Raw genomic sequence first — 19,640 nt, 5'->3', positions numbered from 1 at the left:
ACAGAAAAAACCCCAAACTTTTTCAACACCTCTACATGGAAAATGAATACTATCAGAAAAGGCACTGTAAGAACAGGGTATTTACAGTGGAACAGTGTCTGAGACAGGTTAAAAAGAACAAACTGAGTGACAAGCTTTACAGTGGGCTATCACTGAATAATTAATTGAAAAAAGTAGATTGAACAGGACTTTTATACTAGAAAGACCAAGGTTTTTTCTCAGCACTAAGTCAGTTGCACAGGAATCAGCTCAGCCACTAATCCTAAACTTATTTCAAAGTTTTCATACAGAAAATGCTAGGTTTCTAAAAACCTGGATTTCCAAAGGGAGGGATGCAAATTTCGCTGGCTCACACAGGACTAGGTTTAGTTTTTGACAGTCAGGTTAGTCTTTTTTAATAGTATTTCAGAATAAAAGTTTTAATCAAAAAGCTTAGCTGAAGTTTTAACTATCGAAAGCTTTGTTTTGAAAATCCTCACATATAAACATCACTAACTCCAATGCACAGATGCTGGGACTTGGTTTTTTAGGTACGTACTTGTGCTCTGCACAGACACCAAGGCAAGTCTGACACATTTCACATGTGGGGCCTTGGAATTTGGGATCTGTACAGTTACAGGTGCCACATTCACAGGTTCCTCTTCCATTGCAAATCTGCCCATTAGATGCCATACATGGTGTAGTATCCAAGGAACAATCGCAGGCGCTGCCAGTGAAGTTGGGGAAACACTCGCACACTCTGCACTTGCAGATCCCGTTTCCTGTGCAGCCAAAAGGTATTGCAATGAAATCAGGTCTAGTACAAAACATAAAATCTGTGACAGTGAGAAATAAATTTTACCACCTCAGGGTAGATAAATGAAAAAGAAACCATGGTGGAGAGATAATGAAGACTCTAATGAATTAACAGGTACAAAATAAATTTCAGCTCCTTGAAAACCTACTTGCAGGCATTTCTCCCCTTTTCCCATTCTCCTACATTTGGATTTCCTTTCATAAACAAAATAACAAGACTTGGGAAATCAGATCAAGAACAGTATAATGTGATGACCATATCCCCTGGGTAGAGAACATTACAGCACTGCTTCAATTCACAATTTTGCACACATACAGATAAATTGACTGCTCCTGTCTTTGTTATCTATCACTGTACAAACGTATAAAGCAAGACTTAAAAAGATGAGGAATGCACTGACTGAGTATTCAAAACACAGAAAAATGAAACAGCTTTGCCTCCAGAAGACACCAGTGTTCAGCTGCTGTACTTCTGACCTCACACACCCAACCCAACTTCATGCTCCTTACACTCCCAATACAGGAAACAAGATGCCTTTATCTTGGTCTGGATAACAAAGAAAGATCTTTGGCTACACCCCTCCTTCTCCACTGAGGATAAAGTGTTTCAGTCAACACTTTCCTGTCACCTATGTATTTTATTTGTTTATTTCCTGTGTATTCTGGAGCACCAGAACCTTTGCTCCCATCCCTTGTGGAACTGGTGGGCAATAGTGGATTCTGAGCAAATCAGACAAATGAGGTATTCTCATCACTCAGTTAGATCTTAGCAGCTTCTCTGTTTTATTTTTGTATCACAGACAACACTGAGCTAGTAGTTATGCTCCTACTGGATACTTCCACATGCAAAACAGCAAAATAATTTAGACATTAGCTGCTGAATGGTTATTTAAATTGCTTTTGATTTCAGGAATTAACTATCATCAAAGTCTTGCTTCAAGAGCTTAAGGGGTTTTTCTGGATTTTGCACATTCTAGTCTTCACTTACCTTTCAGAACAGTGTCAAGCAGTTCACTGGTATCCTGTCAAGCACCAAAGTCAAGCACTCACTATTAAAAGCAAGCTGAGGGCATTCTTTCTATTGACACAGTGGTTACACTGAGCCAGTATAACATTACAATCTCAGGACAGCTGTCTCAGCCTTCTTAACTGTAATACCTGAGGGTAACTCTGCAATAAACAGCAGAAGTCAAGTTCACTTCACACCGTTCTTGGACCTGTGATTCAAGGAAGGTGAAATGTGCATTAACAGACTACATGTTCAGAGGGCTGTTTAATTAATAGACAAGTGTTTGCAATCACTAAACCTGTGGATACTCTCATCTCTGGTGTCAAGTGGCTATGATCTTTTAGCTAAGTATCCCTACTCCACTGGGTAGAGAAGATAGACCTATAAACTGCTGACCAGCTTTGCCTGCAGAAAGCTGAAGCATCTCTCACCTCCACAGATTAAACCATTTGATCGATCACAGTTGAAGTTGTCACATTCACAGTATTTGCCAGAATACACCTCATTGGTGTTTTCCCTTTTCTTGCACACACATTGTCCACAAATGCATTCTCCATTGTTACTGCAGATTTCTGTACTGTTCTCTCTCCTGCAGTAAGCATCCATGTCCTCACTATTTACTTCATCTGTGCTACATTCACATAGTCTTCCAATACGTCCTTCATTACATCTGCAAGGTAAAAACATGACTGAAAATGTAATCTTAATTGAAAGTCACACAAAAAAAGGCCACAAGAATAGCACAAAGAACAGGAGTAAAAGTGGCTACACTCTCAAGGGATGTTACAACTTAAACTTCAAATGAGGTTTCCAGCTGACACCTATGTACCAATTCTTGAAGGCACTGAAACGAACTGGACTAAGCTACTCTTATTCTGATTATTTTACCTGATATTCCAGGTGAGAAACTATGTGTCACTCCCTCTAACTAAACTGTCATATAATCATTAATCCCTCTCTCATGTGACAGAACAATAATTATTTCTCAAGTGACAGTAACTGTTCACTGTAGCTGTTGTCATACTTCAATGAAAAGATTTCCTATGAATTAGAGTAGATGATCTTCAGAGCTGCTGAGCTGAGATCTTCAGGGACCAGCACTTCTCATTATGAAGGGTAAGATATTGATGAGCAAATGGAGGTTGCTCTTGTTCCCATCAGTGATTGACAAAATGTTATGTGGTGTCCATCAGAGACAATAGATCACTGGGAAACTGCTGCATTTACAAAAACAGAAGGCTGTGCTTACCCACAGGCCAGTTCTTGCCCACAGGAAACCAAGTGGACACCAGTGACAGTGACACCAAGTATGAGAAGTCTTTCTACACATAGATGGGAAAATCTGGTATCCTTATTTGAAAAGGAACATCAAAAACTGACCTATATCCTTTAAAGTGCTGACTCAAGGCCAAATTTGAATTCTGACTCATACAATAATGCTGATCAAATGATCAATATTTAAGCATAGGGATTATTTGCAGAGATATGGCAGTATTTCAAAATATCCTGAAAGAAACAGGCCTGTAACAGCAATTACTGTCCTTTCACTAAAAAACAAGTAAACCCAAGTAAACCCTAATTAAGGAAACAAAGATCTTGCTCATATTTCTCTTTTAGAAAAATAAAGAAAGTATCTTTTTATTTACCTGCATGCACCACATTCAAATGTTCCATTTCCTGCATGGCAGGCTGGACTGTTAGGTTCTCCTTCACTTTGACACTGACACTCACAGATGAACTGGAGATTAATTTCCACTTCTTCAGTGAATCCCAGTGGTTTAATTTTAATTGTTTCATTTTGTTCTTTCTTTGGACATTCATTAGCTGTTATATTAATCTCAAATCTAACCTGCAAAAAAAGACGTGGAGTACCATGTTACTAAAAGGAGTTTTGTCTATACAAATGCTGTGTTGGACACTTTAAATGCATTTTGTATTTGAGTAGCAGCACATATACTCTGAGTTACCTCATCTCCAATTGAAATGTTAGAGCACTTCCTTCCATCTTCTTGTGTGTCATTCACTCCATTCTTGCAGAAAGACTTGTAACTGATTGTCACTCCTTTTGGTAGCTTAGTATTTTCCAGGATAACCTCTGAAGAAAGGGACTGAAACAACAGTTATTACCTAACTTCAAACTGACTTGCAGAAGCATTTTGCTGAAGAACAGACATTATACAGCTATGTCCAGTCTAAGCACCAACCCCACAGGCACACTGGAATTATTTAAGTTCCAATGTGCTGAGAAACACCAGCCCAGAGCTGCCCAAAGTCATGCCGTGGTGACCCCTTCTCATGTCTGAACCTGTTACAGGGTCAGGGCAGCTTTCCACAGATGTTGGAGGCACTTGTTTACCCCATCTACCCCAAAGGAGAAGTGAGGCTCATTTATACACAATGCAGCAATGAAGAAAATATTTTGGGGTCAACCCAGCAAAATGGCCTTTTTTGCTAACACTTGGAAAGAAGGTAAAAGTGGAGATACTAAAGAAACAGTGTGGGTTTTGGTTGTGAATTTTATTTTTTGAAATGGAAAACGTGGATGGTAACTCTACTTTGTAATGCCATTTTAAATGGCTTTAAGAGTGTATCTTTTTACTCGTCTAACCTCTTATTGCCATAGAGTCTGAATGTTTAGTGTGGTTTTACAGCAATGGAGTATATTTATAGTGTACTATACTAACTAATCCACTTTGGGATCTCTGCTTGAAAAACTTAGGGCCAAGAAAAATTAATACATCCCGAATAAAGTGTGAACTTACATTGTATGCATCAATGATCAGCTGAATCACGTTGCTGGAATTTGAAGACAATGTTCCCACTGCTGATTTTGGTATCAGATTTTTCAGTTCCTTTCAATATTTACAAAAACAGAAGGAAAATTACCATCTTATGAGCAAACAAAGTATAATTTGTAATATAAATGGTGATATAATGCGTTAGTGGATTAACTAGTCAAGATCAAGTACTTCAGAAAATAAAGCTGTGTTGCCAGAAATGATCACAATTTTTGAGGTTATACACAGCCCTACTAGCACAAACATGCAGCCTTTTCTTCTCCTTTGCATTTTCACTCTGCATTTGGCAACAGAATACTAAGCCCTTCTCTTGTACAAGTTGACCACACACAATCTCTCTTCAACCACACTTAGAATACATTAAAAATAGGCAGGCATCTTTTTCCAACAAAAAAGAAAAAACAATTTGAATACAGTTTAAAAAAGAACCCCAAAACCAAAAAAACAGATTAAAAGAAGGAAAAATATGCATGTCCTTTACACAGTCATTTCCTATTGCACAATCACATCCAGCAGTTTAGTTAATTTTAAACACGGGGTATATAAATAGAGCACAAGAGACAAAATATGTTCTTTCATAAGTATGTCCCCTGATTCACTGTCCACACCCCCCTCAGCAATTTTGCTGTAAAAATGTTCACAAAAATTAGAACTGCAAACGTGTTCTCCACTCCCTCATACCCATGAAGAGCAGTAAGGAGAAGGGGCACTTTCTCATTGGAAATTACACACAGAGTCAGTTCTGATTTGAGCAAGTAAAAAAGCTTAATAATTATGTATGTGGGTAGCAAAATATTACTTCCATGATCACTTACTTTCACAATTATTTTAATTTCAAATAAGGCAATTTTAATGACTTTAGAGTAATTTCTTTACCTTATAGACTGCCTGAAACTCTTCAGTAACAGCAAAGATTGTCTGAATATTATTCTCACTAAGTTTCTGTACCAGATGAGCAATAGAGGGATAATCCTAAAAAATCAAGCATAAAATTAAATTCAAATTTGAGACACACTTCTAGAAAATAAGCAGAAAGACTCTGACATCATAAATACAAATAATCTTAAGAAACATACATACAACTCCTAACTACCCAGCTCACATCACAATTCTAAAGCAAAACAACCTCTGAAAACAAACAGGCATTGGTTAAGATTTCATGAATGCCCCATGAAGACAGGTGTTTCTTCATAGACATTATCACATTCCATGTCATATATAAAGTTAAATCCTTGATCTTAATGTTCTCAGAAAATTCTCTCCAGTCCCTCAAAACCACTACTTCTTGCACTGTTTCATAAAGAAATGATGAAATAAAACTGAATTTATTTTAGGTTTTTATTGAACAATTTTCACTCAAAGTTAGGAATATTATGAACACGCAAACTTGGTAAAGCTTATTGTGGTTACCCCATCTGGTAAATGTTTCTCTTTCCACTTTTTGCCTAATCTCCCTTTCAATAAACCACGAAGGCAATGTTAACCATACGTGTACCATGAACTTTGCATCCTAAGATTTCAGTCTTAAAAAACTATTCAAGGAGATATTTGATAGTATTTTTCACACTAGTAAACTATTATGAACATGAAGACTGGTGAAATGATAAAATAATGGGACAGCCACCACAGTTTTCCAGTGGACATACAGGCCATTCACTTAAGAGTTCGACTATGACCCTTATGCATCCCTTCCAACTCAGAATATTCTGTGATTCTGTGTGATATGCAGGAGTATTAGTTATCAAAGAGGTTAAAATCCAACAACACATAATCATAGTATGAAAGTTGCCATTTCTTGAAATTTTCCAATTAAGACTGGATTAATTCTTGCACTTCAATTCTTTAGTTAAGCTAAAGTCTCTTGATGGAAACAGATACATTTTCTGAAACATAATGGTCTGAAATTATATCTGGTGACCCAATGAGATCTTTTGAGCTTAAGCATCATAAAATATTCATTTCCCTAGAAGATGATATAAAGACTTACATAATAGTGGCTCATTGTGTACACATTATTTTCCAGATGACATTTCCCATCATTTGGTAGAACAATTCCACCAAGTTTACCATCTCCTGCAAAGTGGAATCCAGCATCCGTGGAAAACACTAATAGCCTTGTAACATTCCTCCAGCCAATTTGTTCCTTGGGAAAAACAAAACCAGATTTTAGTATTTTGTACCAATTTATTTTAAAGCATTGGGGACCAACACTTGAGAGAGAAATGCATGGAGAAGTAGACAGATTTAGGAGAAGCCACACTGCAGTGTCACCATGGAAAACACTGATTCATGCAAACCTTGGAAGCACTTGTGTTTTGTTAAACATCTTCTCCAAAACATCTGCTGCAGGTTTTTCATCAAATGCAAGAAAGATTCTTTTTGGGACAGACCCTGCTCAGTTCTCATTAGAGTATCTGAAGAGGTTTTAGAAATCAGGCCCATCAGCCCAGCTCTTCAGTGCCAAGTCCACTGCCATGCCATGACCAGGCAGCCCCAGGACACTGGTGTGCGCAGTGTCACTACAGTACTGAACTGCCCAGCATTAGGCTCTGAAGAATCATCAGGCTTTGCCAACCTAGTTCAGATCTGCACCCAGCACAGTGCTTGCCAGAGGACTGGCCCATGAGCATCCTGGCCCACAACTGCAGGGCCTAATTATGTAAGCTTTCCTATTTTAAAAATTTTTTCCATGGGGCTGAAGCCCTAGCTAATTTCAGGAGAGAAGACCATGTAAAAGTGTCATATAATACCAGTTGCCACCAAAAAAACCCTAGAAGGCTTATGATTAACACTGCACTTTTAAATTAAGAATCCAGATCATTTCAGAAAGTCTTGAATCCATTGATCAACAGCAAAAATAATGTGGTAACAAAGAAATAAACTTGGATATCGCTTTTTTGGGAATTCATTTTGTACAGGTGCATAGAATAGTCTCTCAAAATGACCGAAACAAAGAATCCTTAGGCCTCCAAAAATAAATAAAAAACCAGTTTTCCGTCTACTTCTGTCTGAGAAACTAGTAGAAGTCACAATACACCAGATTTCTGCAACCACAATTACAAGGAGCTTACAGACCTTTAAAGTAATCTGGGAACAACTGCTTACTCAGGATTTCATACACTTTTAAGCAGAACCTGACTCTTACTCTACAGCAAACTTAAAAATCTTTGTCTCTGTGCGCTGTGATCACGAGCTCTGTTTGGCACTTTCGCATTTCCCAGTTTCATTCACTCACTAGAGCTCTTCCTCACCTACCCAGTCTTGCTTGCAGGAGGTGACATAATCAAATGCCAGCCACCATAAAACACTAAGGCTGCATTCAAACAATTTCGTCTAATAGAGCAGTAAAAAAAGAGTAATACACACTTACCCCACAAACTGCAACCTGCATTATTGCATCAAATCCACCTTCAGGAGAATCTAAGTTCCCAGAAATGTGCTGTTTACCTACAAGTTCATTGAATTTGTTTCCTTCACTGGTAAGGCTAAGCACATTTTTATAGCTAAATGGACTTGTACAGTTCTGGTCCCCTGTACAAGGATTTCTGAGTTTGGCTGGTGTTGTACTTATATAAGGCATCACAGTTTTCTCCACAAAAGAGCCAAAACCTAAGACAGAACAATAAAATCCCTGTAAGTTGAAGAATGGAAGTCTCATTTGTATTATGACACAACAGAATTCAAATGCAATATAGCTGAACTGACATCAGAAATAGCTCTTATACTTGTTTATGTCTCACCTTCTCCATCAACACCAAATACTTTTATGCTGTTCAACAGGTTCTGTGTATTAGAACATCTGCCATAATACTGCTAAACTGAGAAAAAAAATTACTCTTCATACACAGTCATGTGAAAAACATCAGGAAGGAAACTTTGGGGGTTTACTTACTGTTTTTCTAGAATAGGCAAATCTTTCTTACCAATCCGAAAGTCTGAAGTTATTTTTTCCATCTCTAACATCAGAGCTGTTCCGAGACTTTTCACATTCTCTAAATCATCTTTCATAGAATAGGAGAGGTCCATAAGATAATAAAGGTCAATAGGATAGTCTTCAGCTCTCTTGAACTTTAATGAAAATGTTTGGGGTTCCCCTGTTCCAGAGATTAAACAACAAACAGAAACCATTAAAAATTCCACAACTGCACTGGCAATAAAAATGCCTTTCTAAGGAAAGGTCTGTAAATATTTATGAAGGTTTTGAATTACAGGCAAGTGATTTTTTTCTCCCGTTAATTGAAATACTTAACATCAAATTAGGATGAAAAAAATGTCAACGAGTGTTTCTTTCAAATGTTCAACTTCATATTTCTGAGGTACTTTATCTCCCCACACAAAATATTAGCCTGTCAAAAAACAAGCTTCTTGTAGTTGCTGCAATTTCAAATCTTAAAACTTGCAGTCATTCTAACAAGGTTCCTGTAAGACCTAATAGCACAAATTTTCAAGATCTATTTTCATCCAAGATGACTTCAGTAATTCTCAGAAGTTAACAAACCACATTGTTTTAACAGGTTTATAAAAGAAAAATTAGTTCTGGATGAAATATTGCAAGTTGCTTTGCATCTACCAAGCTCAGAGCACAAAAATGGCAGCGAGAGAATGGCAAGTTACTATTTGCTGTGATTGTGAGCCCAGATCCTGCATTTTATAGAAGAATGTAGTCTCACTCTGATGCTGAGAGAGTGCAGAAGAATTACACACACATACCACACACCCCCTTTCCCAGAAAATGGAACAGTATTCTTTTGCCTATTATATATATGAAATAAGGAATAGAATCAATAGGATTTCCTGCTCCCCTCAGTCATTGAACTTAAATGGTAGTACTGCTGCTGCTTAAGTTTGCTTAATAATTAGGAAACATTTGCTAAACATCAGCAAAATCAGTAAAGTGAGAAAACCATTAAATGGGCAAGTGAACAGCATATGGATCATACAGCTATATAATATGGTTTTCACAAAAAAAACCCCAACAAAACAAAGGGGGAAAAAAAGCCATAATACAAAAAACAACCACAAAAATCTGTTTAGATTTTCCTTAGCTAATATTTCAAAAGCCCTGCACAGAAAGCAAGTGTCCCCCTCTGCAAGCACATGGTCCCTCAGAGAACTTACACCAAGAAAAGTGCTTATAAACAGAGTAACAATCTTTTGGGTAATTAGATTCTGGTTGCCCAGGTCTCTGCTATGTTCTGATGAAGAAACCTCTGTGTCAACAGAGGAACAATAATTTGGTTTGAAGCAAAAAAGGTCACATTAGAAATAAATAGGAGCCATATTAAAATTGCAAAATAATTTTCATTACTTTCCTCTCCGCATCACGCTGAGCCTGCTTAACATCATCTTCCAATTATTACTGCAACCACCACTGAGCAGCTGATCCCAAGTACACAAGTTCTGCTTCCAGGAAAATACAAGGCAGCTGTTCAACGAGCCTACAGTACCCAAGAACTCTCCTTAAGGACAATCTCCATTGTGCTCAAGTGAGCCACTAGCCTTGTTCCTCCCCATCCCCCTCACCTGAAGGAGATAAAGTTCTCTTTAGGGGCTAGAAATGGTACATAACTACTTTGTTTTTTTCATTACTGTGGTCCTGTGTCCATATCTTTAGCCTCTGGAAGGTATTTTATGTAGCAATCCAAAAATTGTGCTGCATAACTACAAAACCACTTTGTTCAGACACACAGACTTCAGGTAACAGCAGCACTTCAAGCAAAAGGAAATGCCCTCATAACTTAGCTTTAAGTTTTTGCTGACTCCTCTACTTTCATCCCATGAAGCACACTGTAGAAAATCAACTACAAAATACTGAAAACAAAACAATTTTACATTTCTGATATATCTATCATTCCATGTTGTATCAATTTTCTCCTAAGTTCTATTGTAAAAATAGAACAAGTGATAATATCTAATCTTTCTTAAAAATCAAACAGTATTTGGAGTATCTAAACACCTAGAGCTGAACTCAATGGCTCTGCTATCATTCACACTATCTGAACAACAGTCATTTCTGTAACAAAATGGTTACACATTCAAATCAAAACATGCAGATGCGGTGGTGACAGGAAAACCATCCCAGAAGTGGGATGAAACTGTCCTTACCGACTCTTAGATGCAGCGCTAATTTCTGTGGCTGGATCTGTGTAATGGCTTCTGGTTTCAGTTTCTCTGCAGCGCCTTTCTTACGATTCGTTACTTCTCTATTTTCGAGCACCTGTTTGCTGCCTCTGGGATTTTCTATATCTTCCATAGGGCAGCCTTTACTCTTCAGTGCTGCCAAGTCATCACACCGGGCAGACGTTGGCTCTCCTTCTTGCAAAAAGTCCTAGAAAACACAAGCAAAAGAGTACTAAGTTTACAGCTATGTGCAAATTGTTATATTCTTCCCACAACTGCTCTTCCTACAATGATTCCATCTTTTTTTTTTTCCCCCCAAGTTTAGTAATAAAACACATGGTCTTGAAATATATTAAATTATACTAAATACATTCAGTGACTACTATTTACTCCAGGAGTTTGCATCTACTTGTCTGTGTATAAGATAAAAGTAAGATGAAAAAAAAAAAATAAAGCCCAATGTCACCTCCATCAGAAGTGGGACATCTGTTTAAACTGGCTACTCTAAAAGCGACTGGAAGTGGAAAAATATTTTCACATAGTTGCCAATAATGTGAACCTACTTATATAGCCTGCTTTTAACATTCTTTCCTTTTTAATTAAGCTCATGCAAATGTACTTTGGTACTCCACAACAAAGTAATAGCTATATGCTGACATAGCAGGGCAAAGATAGACAACTCTTATTTCGGGGAAATTCCATCTGAAAGCAACACCCATAAGCAAGACCAATCCTTAACTTTGTTCAGAACAAATTATCCTTACCTCAAACCTTAAGAAAGCTTTAACCTCAAATATAAATAAATAAGGCTTCTACTTGAGAAACTTGGCAATTCTGTTTCTGCCCCCATCCCCAAAATATGCATATAAATAAATGTATACTAAAGCTTGTTGGTTTTTGATGACACAGACCTACAAGAAATCTGACAGCTCAAGGCCAAATTATAAAATTCGTCAGTTTAATTAAATGTTGCAAATTTATAAGCTGGTTTGGGCAATAGTAAGTAGGCAGTATATAGAAATAAAGATACATTATCATCTCCTAGCAAGAAACAAAATTTCTCAGTTTCCAATAACAAACCAAAGAAGAGCTATAGAAAACATTTTCTTCTCTTTCTAACCCGAAGAAGATACATCAGCATATACTGCTTGTACCTTATATTTTGTAGTTTCCTGAACTTAATTTTTCTTAAGAAAATACTTTTTGTTTCATAATGAAACAAACCACCCACTCACACAAACCTATCTCCTACTCCTCAAATCTACCAACAATAGAAAACTAAAATTTGAAAATCTTTCTTTTAGAAGAAAAACCCCCGTCAATCTCTTTCCCTACTCCACCTACATCTGTCTAAAATTAGCTCTTACTCTAATGTCACTGGAAGAATACAATTAAGCATACCCAGACAGATTCCACGTTGGAGCCATTTTAAGTAACTATGAGACGGCCTATAGGTTCTGTATACACTTAGGATTCAGAAAAGGAGAAGTAAACACATTGTGAAAAACATCTATACTCAAACCAGAAAATCACAGTATTTGATTTTTTAAGTACAAGTAAGTATTGAATTGAAGAACTAGAGGAAACTACTATTAATGAAAACAGACATTTCTATACAGAAGTTTGAAACCAAGGGAAAAAACCAAGCCATAAAAAGAATTTTGCAACACTTACTGTTTTTTTACACCAGCCACAGTTTGGTCCTGCTTGTATACATTCTCCACATGACTTTGCATTAGCTTTTATGCAGTCACTTCCACCTTGCCAGGAACACAAAGAGGAACACAAATCCGTCACTTCATTTATAAAAAGGTGTTTACAACAACAGCATTTCACTTTGTTTCATTATGGCTTTGTAAATTAAGTTCCAACTACAAAGAGGTCATTAACATGAGATATGACTGACCTACTGCCATTAGCACTTGTCTAGTGAGGATGTATTTATCCACCTAAGTAACTGCTGAACAGACACAATTTTAAAGCAGCATTGAAGTACCGCAGTGCAATCAGATAGTGCCTTACCTTGCTGAGCAAATCCATGCCATATCAAGCAACAGAGAATGCCAGCACATGTGAGCCATTTGAAATTAGCCTGGAAGACAAAACCAAAAAACCAAACTGGATGATTTGTTGTAATGAGTAAGCGGGAAAAAAAAATTTCACGAAGCTGTGGACATATAACTGTGTTTCAGAGGAGACAAGGAACACGGAACAAATGCAAATCAAATTATCTTAGTTGCACCAGCTGGACAGTTTTGCTCCAATACAAACCATGTTTGTGGGCTACATTGTATTTAGAAGACATCAAACAGGGTAGCTTCTCAAATTATTTTGAAATGCTCTTCTGCTAGGTAAACCAGCAAGCTATGAGAAATCTGAGAATGCTGCTCACCTGGGGGGAAGAACCCAAACCAAGCTTTTTAACACCTTATAAAAAATATTCATGCTCTGAATGTTATCGGAGAGAGACTTCTAAATAAAGATACCACAGCAGTACAGGGCGGAAACAGAGCTTCTATACTCACACCTCTGTTTCAAGATAAACACCAAGGCCGTTCACAAAACATTTTCTTTGGAATCTTCAAAGGGCATTTTACAGACTTACTTTGCACTTTATACACCAAACTAGAAATTTCCTCTCAAAATATGCACCATAAACCATCCTTGATATAAACTCTGCCCCTATTTTTTCTTCTTTAGACCACAAAAAATTAATGGATATCACTTATATCAAAGAAAAAGCTTTAAAAATATTAATAAAAGGCTAAATTTTTCTAATTTTTTTCTACTTTAATAGCAGGTAGTCAGCCTGGGTCAGTTGTCACATCTTTTAAATTTTGATACTATTTTAAATTGTATTTTTTATTCATTATAAGAATTCTGAGAACTTAGATGATAATGGCCAGTTTTCCTGGACATCCTAAAATGTTGTTGCTAATTAAAGCCTTTTAAGTCATCCTGGAAACAAAAGTATTCTTTATAACTTTTTGTTCTAACAAATATCTTGAAGCATAGCCAAGGACAAGTGAATCTGGCAGAATTTCCTAAAACGAACATGTTATTTTTCTAGAAGATGTACTATTTTTTGCATAAATTATCAACAAAGTAAGCAATGCTCAAATTAGTACAGCAGTTGAGCTTTGGGTTTTTGCACACTGATCTGGGGTTGAAACACAGTTGTTAGTTTGCACATCCAGCCAGAATTATCAGAGAAGGGATGGCTACTCCAAAATCTTATGGGGAAAGTTTCAAACAGAAGCCAACCCTTTGCTAACAAATTGTATCCAACAACAGTATTATATGGCTCATATTTTTCTGATAAATCATTTTGGCTCACTCTTCAGTGGATGCTGTGGTGAGAGGACAGGCAGTGGAGTTTAGACACAGGAGAATTAAGAGAATATGCTGTTGAATTACTCTGATAGATGTTATGCATAAGCATATAAGAAATTACTGGTTAAAAAAGAGGAAAAAATTCAACTGTGAATCATATCTTACTTAATTTTTGAACACTACTTATTGCATATATGCAACTCCAATTTCTCTCTGCACATTGCTGTAAGTGACCAGTCCTTCACTCACAAAAACTGTCTTCCAGAAACACTCTTTTATTAAGCCCCTCTATAAGTGATCACTTAAGTTCATTCTGTGCAACCACAAACCGTGATCAGAGGGGAACGGTGACCCAAGGAACGCGAGCAAGTGGAAGACAGATGAAGGGACTGAATCAAGGCTTGGAAAGGCAGTGCTTACATGGTTAGGAGCTCACCTACCAAAGTAGGAGTCTGGACAGCAAGGTCTTACCAGGTTGCTCAAGTTCTAGGTTCCTTCTCTGCTGCTTTTATGGTATGTAGTGTTCAGTAAACCTTGCTTCCCTCAAGTGAAAGGGTATTTTGTTACCCGAGAAGCAGTTTTGCTTTTAGTACAGCCCAGAACAGGGTGGGTTTTTCAGTAAGAAAAAAGCCAAGCTACTGGCACCAGTTGAATACCATCTTTTCTGCCAGCCTAGATGAGAAAATTATAAACAGTTCACCTTTTTAGGGCAGACTGAGAGTGGATGCACAGCAAGTCCTCACGGACTATATAAATAAGTCAGCAAAGATGTGACACAGTGCTAAAGCTATGATTAAGACCACTTGGAAGAGAAACGTTCCAGTGGAAATGCATCCGCATGATGAAGGCAGCTCTGGGCACAGCCTCCCGGTAAAGTTAACAAGGAAAATGTCCTTTTCCATATATGGCTGCGCCAATGCCTCTCCCGGAGCGAGGCCTGCCCTCCGACGCACACAGCTCTGCTCAGCTCAGCTCAGCTCGCTTCCTTTACCTCCGCAGCTTAACAGCTTTCCCAGCTGCCGAGGGCTGGGAAAACACGAGCAGAGAGCTGCTAGTTTGGATTCAGTTCTGACTGCTGTCCAATGCAAGCACAGCCATGCACACACCCTCAGCCTCCGACCCTCCTGCCGGCCGCTGCAGCGCCAAACGCACTCCCCTGCAAGTCCCCAGGCATCACCGGGAACTGCCCTCTCGCAGGTTTTCCACCGAGGGCATAAACCCAAACAAGTAATTCCCGAGTACACTAGATGGCCAAAGCAAGCCTTTGGAAACCCCTGGTGGAGCTACAACTACATGTCGTGTCAGTGTTCAACCACAGATGACTGCAACAGAAAAAAACCTCAATTGTTACAAGAAATAAATTAATATTTTTATGCAACATTTAACTATTTTCTATTACACCTGTTCTCCCCTTTCTAAATCCTTGAAAAATATTCCAGAATCCTTGAAAAGGTGGGGTTTTTTCTTCTGCAAAAAAGCAGCTCAAAGCCAAGAGACCAAAATCTCTTTAATATTTCTTTAATCACCACTTGGATCCTTTTAAAAAGGCTGCAAATGGTGCGCTGTTGAAAAACTCATTTTAAAATTATTTCTGCATATTTGTGAACCATACTCTAGTTTTGTTAAATATTTTAGGAAAACAAACATGGACATAACCTTGAATGTTTGGATTCAATGCTTTCCAAGTTGTTTTTTCTTGCTAACTGTCTCGACAAACAGCAATGCTTGAAGAAAATTTTTTATTTATCAAATCAGCTTTGATGGAAATTTCTGGAGCTTTTACTTTGAAATGAGAGACTCATTAACTGACAATTGAAAAAAGGGTTATTTTTCCATAGAATTTTGAATTTGCAAATTAAGTATTTAGAACCTTCACATTCTGCTAATCATCAAGATATTTAGAAATTAACCACTCCACAGTACTCAAGCCTTTATAGATTTATTTATTACAATGGCAATAGCATCTCTGCAGAAAATTAACAGGGCAAATGGGATCAAGGAAAAAAGATATTAAAGCAATATTAACAACAACGTGTTAGGTTGCTGCAGTATTATGCCCCTCAGCTGAGCTGCTTCTCATCTGACCCAGTAATCCAGTATCCACCAAGCTGATGGCAAGCAAAGGAAAACACTACATGGCATCTGCCCCTACTGCATTCTGAACTGTGCCTTGCTGCAAAGCTTTCCACTGAAACACACAATGACCACAGGGGAAACATTTCAGTGTGCAGTAAGAGCTGACCTGTTGTGCACACGCCACTTTTTGAGGCAGTATCCAGACAGCCAACTTACTCATATCCCCACACACCACTCTAATTGCACTTATAAATCTGGAAATGAATACGCAGCTTACACTTTCGGACTCGTGTTCACGCTTCCCGCAGCCTGACACCTCTGCATGAGCTGTGCTTTCATGGGTTTAAATCTTAGTTCAGAAATGCTGGATGGAATTGATTCCTCCTAGAGCTGATGTTTACAGCCACTTTCATGCAGTGCAAGGACGGACAGTCACTTAAAAGAGCTGCCCCATGCTCCTTGTTGATTATTTGCTCTTGTTAATCAACCTCCTGGCTGATTATTCTTACTCATTTCCTTTTTGATCGATACCAGTGTTACTGTAGCCACCAGGAGAGCTGGAGCAAGAAAAGGTCTGTCTGAAACTAATCCAACACAGAAAGGGTCTTGTTTCTTCCACCTGGGTACAAAACAGCTTATCCTGGCGTGGCAGAAGTGGTGAGATGAGGATGGAGAAAAAGAGAACTTGGAGGGGGCAAGGAAGCAAAAGCTCCTGCTGCTCAGCCACAGCCCGTGGTTGTGTGCTGGACTACACTGGTCACACAGCCAAGCCCCCACCCTCAGGCATGAAGGCTCTGGTTAAAAAAGGAGCAGGAAGAGACACGTTTCTAAAATAAGCAGAATGAAATAGTCTCTGGAGATGCCTGTTTCAGGACTTGATGGCTACCCTGCTAAAACAGTTCCTTCTTCCCTCCCTCCAGAAGGTTTCCTGGCATTAGCTGAGGGCCATACTTTTCAGCGTGTATTTTATGGACTAGCAAAATGAATCCCATTGACATTTCTGAAAAAAAAGTGGGGGGAAAAGAAGGGACTGAAGAAACCAAACAACCTTTGTGACATGGGACAGCAATTACACAGACATTACAAACCTCTAGCAATGACCTGCAAATACTCTTGACAGCAAAACTCACACAACAGATGTCATTAATTACAACCCCCAATTTAGCTGGATATGCAACAACTCTAAACATATCTGCTTATACAACTATTCACTGTAGAAAAGCAATTCACTATAAATTAAAGTGGTAAAACGGTATCTTACTGTTCTATGTTGAGAGAAGCATATTGCTGAGTAAGACACCAGTACAAAAAAAGTTTTACACAAAGGAGTTACTTCTGATTAAAACTTCCATGTCTGTCGTATAGATTTTCCCACAAGTCTTAAATTGGTAATTCTTCATTTATGACCTTCACAGCTATCTTATTTACTTAATCAGTGTTAATGTGATACTGAAGTATAGTTGGAATACACTGCACAGTAAATTCCAGGACCACCATTAAGAAACTACACGATGCATTCCTCACTAAACAAGCAGAGATTTGGGGTAAACAGTGGTGGTTGAATTGCCAGAAAAATTTTAATCAAAGAACCCAATCCTTAACTCAGCCCTACAAAACTATTTGTTCCCTGGATGCAGACCAGCCCTGTGATGGCTGCCCATCACAGAGGCCCAGCTCCTGACCTTGCATCATCAGGGATGAGCTAGCAAAGCATCCCCATGTAGGGAAAGTGAATTTCATGGGAAAAGTCAAGATGGACAACAGAAGTGCAGTCCCAAGAGCAGGACTTTGCAGCACACCAGTCCAAATGGGAATGCCAGAAGTAAGTCTTCCTTCAACAGCCTATCTATCTACACATCTATCAACAGCATGGCTCAAGACCATGATGTTCCTTCTGCCCCTGGCAACTTCACAGACATTAACGCAGCAGGTTTTGAACTGCGTGCAGTAATAAGGAAAGAATGGGATGTTATCCCAGACTGAAGTGCAAAATAAAAAATTCTTTAGCACTGAAATAACTTTTACACAAGAAGTTCAGCACATCAAGACTGCTTACTCAAAATGTTTCCTGAGAAAACTTTAAGGCATAACCACTTCAGCTACCCTGATGCTACAGCATAGAAGAATCAACAGTATTTCTCATTGGATTTAATTTGTCACTTATTTCTAAGTTAAGTAAAAACAAGCTTCCAAATACTCATGAGAATTGCTTCCATGTCCTGTTTTAATTTTAGCAGGACATCACATATTAAAATAATATATCATAAACCAGTTAAGACTTAAGTTTCAATTACAAGAGAGTTAAAATCTAGGAAACTGATTTTCTGCTTAGGTTAGGGAGACCAGCTCCTCCATTCCAGTATGTTTCTGTAAGGTTACCTGCCACAATTAGTGTATGTCACTCTTAGCTCAGAAGATTCCCCTGCAGGGTTGGGAGTCCACAAAGACATGAGAATACACATTTCTGCATGTCTGAGACATGAGAAAAGGTATCACAATTCTGCAAGTCTGGCATGGAAATTACTGCACCCCGCTCCCATGCCCAGTAAGGTAGACAAACATGAAGAGTAACACAACTGCTAAGACTCTGAGTTACACTACATTACTACCCACAGTTTATTCATACAGTTCTAAGAAATTTCCCAAGAAATCAAGTCACTTAAAATTCACCAAAAAGGACTGAATGCAGTAGGAAAAATCAGTAGGTGTTAGGCTCTAAATTAACCTTGTGTCTTTTGCTGAAATCCCAGCATGCGGACCTACATCACATGGCCTTGTCAGCTGAATACATGAAAATGTTCATGTACAAGTATGAGCAGGCTGAGGCCACAGCCCATGAGAACAGAGCTGGAAGGCTGTTCATGGTATGATCTTGTGTCCCCAGAGTATGGGGTGTTTGTTAGTTTCTACAGGACACAGCTGCTTCAAGACTGAACCACTAACATCACAAGGACTCACATGGTTTGACCGTATTATTGCTTTTATATAGAATTTACTGATATTTGTTCCTGGGTTTCACAGGAGCTCTCAACTTACTGACAGTTCTAAACAATTGAATGAAAAGCAACTGTGTATTTTTTAATGCAAAGTATTTTTGGTTTTGATTTGAATTATGGAATGGAAACAAATCTGCCCAAGCTAGGTACCTGGCTGCAGAGCATTGGGATGGGGAAGATTTTTCTTGATGGAAGACATACTTTTCCTCTATAACCAGAAAAAATACAGGTAGCGATTTCAGAACAACTGCAGATGATAAGGTTTCCTGTTATCTGACATCTCTCCACACTGAGAAAGACAAAATGCAGTAGAACCAGTTGGGACATGACAGAAGGTGGTAATGGATCCCAGATATTTTACAGTACTGTGGCATACACAGGAAGTAAGATAACTGGGCTCCAGTCCCTCCTCAGCCCCAAAGGGTTTGCATTCCCATCTCCTAGGAATGCTCTATCATCCTATAGGATATACTAGTAAGAGCTTTAATTAAGCCAAAGCTGCTACACAGAACA

General features: G+C 38.3%; 1 protein-coding gene across 3 annotated transcripts in view; it reads right to left on the bottom strand.

The window, feature by feature from the left end:
- The window catches only part of ITGB1 (integrin subunit beta 1), a 43,458-nt gene that overhangs the window by 10,819 nt on the left and 12,999 nt on the right, over positions 1-19,640 (bottom strand). For 2 of the 3 annotated variants that reach the window (XM_039548892.1, XM_019283202.3), the window contains exons 2-13: positions 12,745-12,814; positions 12,397-12,482; positions 10,708-10,930; positions 8,526-8,696; positions 7,973-8,211; positions 6,590-6,745; positions 5,479-5,574; positions 4,567-4,656; positions 3,772-3,912; positions 3,451-3,653; positions 2,236-2,474; positions 539-761 (exon numbers count right to left, since the gene is read on the bottom strand). In XM_039548892.1, coding sequence (XP_039404826.1) covers positions 539-761; positions 2,236-2,474; positions 3,451-3,653; positions 3,772-3,912; positions 4,567-4,656; positions 5,479-5,574; positions 6,590-6,745; positions 7,973-8,211; positions 8,526-8,696; positions 10,708-10,930; positions 12,397-12,482; positions 12,745-12,814 — 1,937 coding nt within the window. Of the gene's footprint in view, positions 1-538; positions 762-2,235; positions 2,475-3,450; positions 3,654-3,771; positions 3,913-4,566; positions 4,657-5,478; positions 5,575-6,589; positions 6,746-7,972; positions 8,212-8,525; positions 8,697-10,707; positions 10,931-12,396; positions 12,483-12,744; positions 12,815-12,993; positions 13,013-19,640 lie in introns of those variants that run through there. The other variant, XM_019283204.3, reaches the window with a different exon arrangement.

Source organism: Corvus cornix, chromosome 2 (assembly GCF_000738735.6).
Source record: "Corvus cornix cornix isolate S_Up_H32 chromosome 2, ASM73873v5, whole genome shotgun sequence".
In the NCBI taxonomy this organism is placed as follows: Eukaryota; Metazoa; Chordata; class Aves; order Passeriformes; family Corvidae; genus Corvus; species Corvus cornix.
This window is presented reverse-complemented; position numbering and strand designations above follow the sequence as displayed.